Below are 8,658 nucleotides of genomic sequence, written 5' to 3' on the forward strand. Positions count from 1 at the left end.
CCAGCTGCTGCAGCGCGTATAAATGACCCTACGTGCCACTGATTTAGTGAGAGGATTAGCACAAACCCAACTCTAAATGCCCAACAAGTAAATGCACCAATAATATTGAGGTAAACCGGTAAACGCCTTATTGTTAATTTCCATGGCTCCACTAAAACCACAACCAGCTGTTAATAGCATTTGGACTCACCAAACAGGTTATAATGCCATTCAACTATGCACTAGCAAACTACAAACCCATGCCATACATTTTTGATATCGCCTGCCATTTATATTCGGCAATGGAAAATAGATCCATGCAGGTTGCCAATATATAGTCACCAAATATTAATGGACAACACACACTTCCACAAGAGATGTTAATGCCCAGCAAACAGAGGAATACTTCACACCAAACTGGATATTTTATAATCACCACCAAACTTAATGTCTTCACTCAGCCAATATGGAATATTACACTAGCCTTAAGGGCTCACACCATGCCCAGATGAGTATCCATGCCCATATATCAATCCCAATCCCTGTGCCAACCAGCAAAAAGTTTTAACACTGCCCAATACTTTTACGCACTGCTCAGATGTTCATGCCTAACCAAGGACTGTTAAGTCTCACAATCGCTTTTCCAATAATGCCAATGTTCCCTACTTGCAAGGGACTAATCACATGCCTAACAAAGAGATGAATACCCAACGCCTTAATTCCATTCAACATTCAGCACCTATCTACTGAAGAGCTGACAACTTGAAAAGATGAATTAAAGTGCCCAATGAATCCTTAAACTACCTCGCCCATCCAAATAAGAAATATATTATTCAAGATGTATCCATTAATCCAAAATTAACAAGCAACCCAAAATGAGCAATCACCTCAAACACAAAACTCAAACGAATCGTCTTGCTTGCAAGACTTCACGATTCAACCTTCAACTGGACCTACAATTTCCTTTCCGCACAATCCGTGATTCTGAATGAATTACACCTCATTAACCAAGGAGGATCTTTGACCACCATGGCTAATCTTTTCTAATTTAAATCACCCCACTTGAATTTTAGATAGTCACCAAATATTAATGGACCAAAAACTCATAGTCACAAAAATATTAATGGTCTTCCAATAGATAGTCACCAAATATTAATGGACGACACACTTCCACAAGAGATGTTAATGCTACAATAAAACATGCTGATGCTACAATAAAACATGCTGATGTTAATGACACACTTTCAAGATCTTTCACTATCGTTGATTGTTGGAAGCTACAATAAAGTTATGAAACTATATAAAGATTCATGTTTTAATCTGAAACCAAAATTTCCTCACATATTTCCTGAGATTTGAATTAGTTACCACATATGAAGAATCCAGACTGGTAAGTTCAATTGACTCGGGATTTATCATAAAATCCTGATTTTTGCGACTTAAAAATTTCAATATACAATTACCGGAAGAGTATCTATTGTACACTACATGTTAGAGGATAATGTTCATTAATATTATGGTAATGCTCAGATGTTCATCTCTTGTGGAAGTGTGTCATAAAAATGGTCTTCCAATAGATAGCCACCAAATATTAATGGACGACACACACTTCCACAAGAGATGTTAATGTGCTATTCGTTGATTGTTGGAAGCTACAATAAAGTTATGAAACTATATAAAGATTCATGTTTTAATCTTTATATAAGCCAAAAGATAATTTGAGAATAGCCTTAATAGCCTTCAGAAAGGAATCCATTTATACTTATCATGTCTATTTATCCTTTGTTAGGCATGTTCATGCCTAACCAAGGACTGTTAAGTCTCACAATCGCTTTTCCAATAATGCCAATGTTCCCTACATGCAAGGGACTAATCACATGCCTAACAAAGAGATGAGTACCCAACGCCTTAATTCCATTCAACATTCAGCACCTATCTACTGAAGAGCTGACAACTTGAAAAGATGAACTAAAGTGCCCAATGAATCCTTAAACTACCTCGCCCATCCAAATAAGAAATATATTATCCAAGATGTATCCATTAATCCAAAATTAACAAGCAACCCAAAATGAGCAATCACCTCAAACACAAAACTCAAACGAATCGTCTTGCTTGCAAGACTTCACGATTCAACCTTCAACTGGACCTACAATTTCCTTTCCGCACAATTCGTGATTCTGAATGAATTACACCTCATTAACCAAGGAGGATCTTTGACCACCATGGCTAATCTTCTCTAAGGGTTTCCGTCTTCAAGAAGGCTAAGATGAACTAAGTTCAACTCCCAAACCACAAGGGTTTCACAAAAGGAAATGTAATCAATCTACATAATGCCAAATGAGCTCTCCAAACCTACTTTTAATCTTTCCAGGTACTTTATGAACAACACAATGTAAAATCACTTTATGATTTAAAAAAGCCTTACATCTTCAAAAGTGATTTATTTCATTTTTTAAATATTCTTGGCACTTTAATCACTTTGTCAAGAGTCCAACATTTAAAACTTTTTATCCTCATTCCAATGAGCTATTAAAATGAGGTGATTTTTTAATTATTTTAATAAAAATAAGCAACCTTAGTAAATAATTAAATTAACGGCTCAATATTACATCCAAGTTGCAAAAACTATCAGAAAGTGTCGAAATCAAAATTTGACTGATACCGATGATGAATCATGAAAATCAAGGCCAATCGGGTGACTATAACTAGAGGCTCTCTCCAAAAATCTTGGAGAACACGCTAGATGTCAGAATTCACTTCGGAAAGTGGAATAAGAGTCCTCTACACCATCTAAGCTCATCACCAACATCTAACATCCCCTTTGGCAAGGTTGACAGACAACGAGAAAGTTAGAGCTAACTACTATACTGAAGTGACCAAAAATGGGGACATTACATGGGTTTTAAAAAAACAATACTCATTTGAAGTTGAGGTATCTTTAATGACTTCCATGTCTCATCGCAATTGTTCATCCGGTGCCTATAGCTAATCATTCAGCAAATTCTCCTCTTTCATTGACATTATGCTTCTTTCATAGGTGGCATGTCTCAAAGTTCACCTTTTATATATATGGGATTTAATCTTTTGTAAATACTTGTGCCTCGTTGTGTAGTAAAATTGTCACCATATTTTGTTTCCCAACACTTCATCTTGGAGAGAGTCTTTGGACTTTAAGCATTTGTGTGTTATGTGCTTGCTTCATGGTCCCCAATGCAAGTAATTCAAAAAACTTTAACTAGTTCATATAAATACATGCTCTTGATTTTGGCAATTTTGTTTGATGGTATGTGTTTATACTTGTTAGTTATACTATGAAAATAGGGTGTACCAACTTTGGTCACACTTAACTCTTGAATGTGGATGGAAGCTTAAACATTGAAAGGAAGAACAGTTGAACATATTTTTGCACCACCTTCATTTTACTTTATTCCATTAAATCCTATCCTAACCTTTTTCAACAATAGGAAATGAAAAATGCTATATAAATAGTTTGGTTTTCTCTATATTTAAAGTAGTGGTAGTAAGAGTAGTAGCAAGTAGCTAGCAGCACCCCAAAAGGAATCCACCTTCTCAAAAGATTCCCCCATAATCCAAGAATATTGTTGTTTTTGGGGTTTCCACAGTAAAGGTTTTCCCAAGACCAATGAAACAAATGGGATGCAAATCTTCCTGTGCAAATAGCCCTATTCCAAGTTTATGGACTTCAGTGTTGAGTATTGGGAAAATTGGAAGATCCAGTAGACAATTTCCGAGAAACAGTGTTCATTGCCAGTAACGTGTGGAGATTCTTTGTGCGAATCTTGCGGATCGATTTTGGCAGTTGTTTACGTGTTCGAGGATGTTGAGCCGACATATGGGAAGCGTGTGGACAATTCGTTTTGGTCCGCATGATTGTTTTGGATCCGTTTGAGCCGACTTGTGTACACATTTCATCTTTTGTGCCGTGTTCTTGAAGCCGACATGATGGAGACCTAAATTGGTGTTGCGGATATATAAGACCGATTGATTTGATCATTTTTTATATCAATGGTTATGTGCGATGTGTGTATGATCAATTGTGCGCAAGGTGAAGATTTGTGCTTCGGTATGATGCAGAATATCAAAACAAAGCAGTGTTGTAGAGTTGAGTAAGATTATGTGTTTTGTGATTAATCGGAACTATACTCAGGCATTTGTTGATGCTATTCAATAGTTCAAACCTTCTTGTATCTTACGTAATCATTTTGTATGGCAGTGAGCCTTCCGGGATTGTAGCCCTTACTTACAATTGAGCAGTGAGCTCTAGGCAGTGTGCCTAAATGCATGTGCATTCCCCTTACATAATATTTTTATACTTCTAACAGAGCATATTAATATTGTGGGTTTGAATCCTACCGTGGTTTTTCCCTTAACCGGGTTTCCACGTAAAACTTTTGGTGTTATGGTGGTGTTGATCTTTGCTTTGTGTTTCTGTACTTTACTTTTCTGCATTTGCATTAAGTGAAAGATCAAGATAATATGGTTAAAAATTGTTTGTTGCAAGGTGTGCGCCCTTGGTCTCCTTGTGTTGTGCAGCGCAGCGCTCAGGTTTGTAACATGGCTTAACCGCCTCCTATGGATTCTATAAGTCTAATGGTTGTATCGGGCATTAACAGGTCGATCTTTTGGTGCAATGGCAACCACACTTATAACAAGTGGTATCAGAGCTTGATCACAAGTTCAAACCCCTTGCTTGCGCTAGTGGGGGGGGGGGGGGGGATTGTTGCAAGGTGTGTGCCCTTGGTCTCCTTGTGTTGTGCAGCGTGCAGCGCAGTGCTCGGGTTTGTGACATGGCTTAACTACCTCTTGTGGATTCAATAAGTCTAGTGGTTGTATCGAGCATTAACAGGTCGATCTTTTGATGCAACGGCAACCGCACTTGTAACAAAGACAATAGAAGATACACACAAGGATTTGGGCTAAAGCAATGGATACACTTGACTATGTAAGAAACATATCTCCCACTTTGTTAGTTGAAAGGAAGACAATTTTTAAATTGTAGCATAGATAAAAACCAAAGATAAATTATTTCAAACAATTTAGTTCAACTTGTCATGATCTTTATGCTAGATGAACATAGAAAAACATTGGATGCAAAGCATCAAGTGCATTTTCGTAGGGTAATCAAAAGAGAAAATGGCATGTAGGTTGTTGGAAGAAGCAACAAGCAATTTCATCATCAGCTGAGATGTGATTTTCATTTGAAGGTGACATTGCATATTGATAATTAGAGTGCAATAAAGAAAGCAAAGAACCCAAATTTCCATGCAAAGACAAAATACATGGCTATTAAATATCACTATGTTAGAATGTTGACAAAAAAAATAAGGTACTGATCCCAATTATCAGCCTACAAAAAAACAAATTGTGACCATCTTCACTGAACCATTAGACAAAGTCAAATTCATGAAATTCAAGTATCCACTTGGAGTGTGAGAAAAATGAGAATTTAAAATCTTGGATAATAGAGGTCTGTGCTGGATATACGATCCAAAGTGGAGCTAGAGTTAGTTTTGGACTCTAGAAGACATTAATTAATGTAGGTGAGGAATGCATCTCTTCTAGACACTCTCACATTAAGAAATTAGGAAATCAAAAAATAAGAAAAATATAACTTTAGAATAGAAAAGGAATGTGAAAGGGAACCGTGGTTGACTTTCATCCTATTGCAATGGCATATTTTAAAATGGGTAAACTTCCTATGGACGCACGCCCACCATAACATTTTTCTTCTTGATCAACAAAACTTGTCATGTTGAACAGAGCTCAAGGAATCTTTGGTAATTCTTTCAAACCCAATGGAACAACCTGCTCCGTGACCAATATGATCTTCAATAGGATATCCCATTCAGAAATTCAACAACATTGATAGTAACATGCGAATTCTAACACTTTGCATACTTGATATTGTTATCCATGCTAAAGTAAAAGTTGCAGCAAGACTTTCACCAGCAGAAAACATTAATTTTAATGCAATGGGGCTGGAACAGCCACAGATTAATCAGAAATGCAACTGAATCGAGAAACACTGACGGAAAAGATTCTAGCAATTGTAAACAGAAATTCCAAGGCTGGCAAGAGCCCCTCCTTTGCAATGTCTTGAAAATCGCTGGTCATTTGAAAATAAAATTCAAAAAACACAAAGAAACTTCAATCTTTTACCGGAATATAGCGAAAAATTTAGGTAAGAAACTGGTAGCTTGTATTAATTCTTGTGTTGATTCTAAATTTTCGTAACTGGAAAGGCATTTCTTAACTTGTTATGGATTGACTTTCAAGAATTGTTAATACCAAACAGATAGCCCAGATAGAAATTCTTCGACGTGAAATAGCCACAGTTCTATTACTAGTCCATTTATAAAAGAGAGCTATCTCCAACTATCTTATGAAAAGAAGAAAAACTGCTTTATGCATTATCCAAATGTACCCTTAAAAAAGGCTTCACCGTAGTTATCATATGAAGCTTCTATAGCTTATGATGTTAAGTGCAACATTCCATAACAACGATAATAATTACCATATCCACCTAAAGCATAAGTATTACAGTCCAGTTCATCGTTGTCCGAATACTAGTAAGCTATCGATATTTGAATGAGGGAATAATATCTATATTCATTAAGGATTAATAGGGGGAGGCTGTCAGATAGACCAAACGGATAGAACGATATAGCTCGTCTGTGGGTTTCTAATCTTGCATTGATGCAGACACATTATAGACCAATTCAAACTCACGGATCACTATACTTAAGTTCCGGTAAGCATTTAAAATAGGTTACCACAGCCTGAAGAATCACCATATAGACAGTCAGAAATGCTATTTTAGTAAAATTAAATAATTTAGCAATATGAGAAATGTCTCCCTTTTTCGCCTCAAGCGAGGCTTATTCGATGCCAATTATGAAGCAGTAAGAGATTGGTAGAAAACCCACAGTGGGGATTCCTAATTTTAAGTGTGCCCCTTTTGTGCTCTACCAGCGATGTGCTTGCAAATTTAGGGTTGAAAAAACTATGAGAAAACATGAAAGTCGATAGATCGAAGAAAAGGCAATGAAAGGCATGAAATTGAATAGATCGAACCAAAGCAAGCAGTCACCTTGACATCGTTGTCCTGAAAATAGATGAACAGGAAGTAACCGAACACTACACCAATCGAGACACCCACTCCAAATCCGAAGAACCCCACCACTGTACTCACAATACCCATCCCTCCTCCTTCGCCAACTTACATGTGGCCTCCTCTCTCAATATAAAGAAGAAGAATGAAGAAAAAGTTTTGTTATGTCATCGATGACCCCAACGAAACGCTTTGTTTAAATTTCTCCATAGCGGACATTTACAGGTTTTATTTTACTTGTGCTTTATAATAAACAAACCAGGAGCCAGACCACTTGCCCTCTTTTGGACGACATTGGGCCACGTAGTAAATCTGACTAGACATCAAAATAATGTCGATTAGAGCTTATCGTAAATTCATTTTGCATTCGCTCTTTTTCCCGGCTGCTCTTCGTCCCATACGCTACGTATTGGTGTCAGTGATGCCAGTAATTTAGAGATGTACGTTTAGTAAAATAAATTATCTTCTAAGCACATTGTTTTTATTTTTATTTTTATTTTATACATTAAATCAAAACAAAATAATTATTACACATAATGTCAAGAGAATAATCAAATATATATATATAACAATCCAGCCAAACATGGTAAAGAGATTGGACCAATTTTTAAAAAAAAAAAAAATGGAATCAAATTTGAAATTTTATTATAAGCTGAATACATAACATTTTCTTTATGTAGCTGAAAATTTGCCATTTGATCTTGTTCAAGTGATTATTGATTTTCATGTTCTTTTCGAAACTCCTTACATAGAGAAATAGTTTGAAAAATGATGTTAGAGTAAAATTTTAACATTGCTACTTCCTAATGAGCATTACGATTTGAAAAAACAATCATGCATCTACTTTTCCATATATTAAACAAAATAGGTTGATTCACAGAGTTTGCAACAAAATTATTCTAAAGACCCAAGCTAAAAATGGCTTCTTTCCAAAATAGAACATGATCAAAAATAGTAGGAAGATAAGTAAAAATAGTTTTCCATTTAATTTTTGTCCATAAATAGTCTCGAAAGATGTATTTCAAACTTTCAACGTGTTGACAAAACAGGCATTAACTTGTTGAACCATCATGCATCTCAACCTACTACCAACAAGCAGTTTGAAATGTAAGATTTTCCAAGCTAAAATATGCACATTAGCTTCAATTTTAGATCATCAAACTTGAGCACTCAATTTTTTCCAAATCTTTTCTTGAATCCTGCAATTCCATTTTAGATTCAATCTAAGATTTAAGGGCAAGGACAGTGGCAAATTCAAGTAAACTTTTTTTAGAGGAAAGCAAGTGGAGTAGTATTTGGACGGTCGCCACCAATCCATGAAGGGAATACAATGTAAGGATATACATAACTTCATAACCAAGTCTATAAGAACCTGTGACTTAATAAAAATAATGAACCCTTTATATTTGTTGCTTAGACCAATAATATTCTTAAGATCTTACCAATTAGTTCAGTTTGGGGAATTAAAATCTCATAAATCCTCAAATTGTTGAGTCGCTTTGACATTGAATAAATAGAAAACTTGTCCAAGAAAGGTAACAACAAGA

At 35.8% G+C, this 8,658-nt stretch overlaps 1 protein-coding gene across 1 annotated transcript in view; it reads right to left on the reverse strand.

The window, feature by feature from the left end:
* The window catches only part of LOC131060452 (synaptotagmin-2), a 154,452-nt gene extending 147,103 nt beyond the window's left edge, over window positions 1-7,349 (reverse strand). The window contains exon 1 of the mRNA XM_057993686.2: window positions 7,091-7,349. Coding sequence (XP_057849669.1) covers window positions 7,091-7,201 — 111 coding nt within the window. The 5' untranslated portion in view covers window positions 7,202-7,349. The remainder of the gene's footprint in view (window positions 1-7,090) is intronic.
* Between the last annotated feature and the right edge of the window lie 1,309 nt (window positions 7,350-8,658).

Source organism: Cryptomeria japonica, chromosome 2 (genome assembly GCF_030272615.1).
Source record: "Cryptomeria japonica chromosome 2, Sugi_1.0, whole genome shotgun sequence".
In the NCBI taxonomy this organism is placed as follows: domain Eukaryota; kingdom Viridiplantae; phylum Streptophyta; class Pinopsida; order Cupressales; family Cupressaceae; genus Cryptomeria; species Cryptomeria japonica.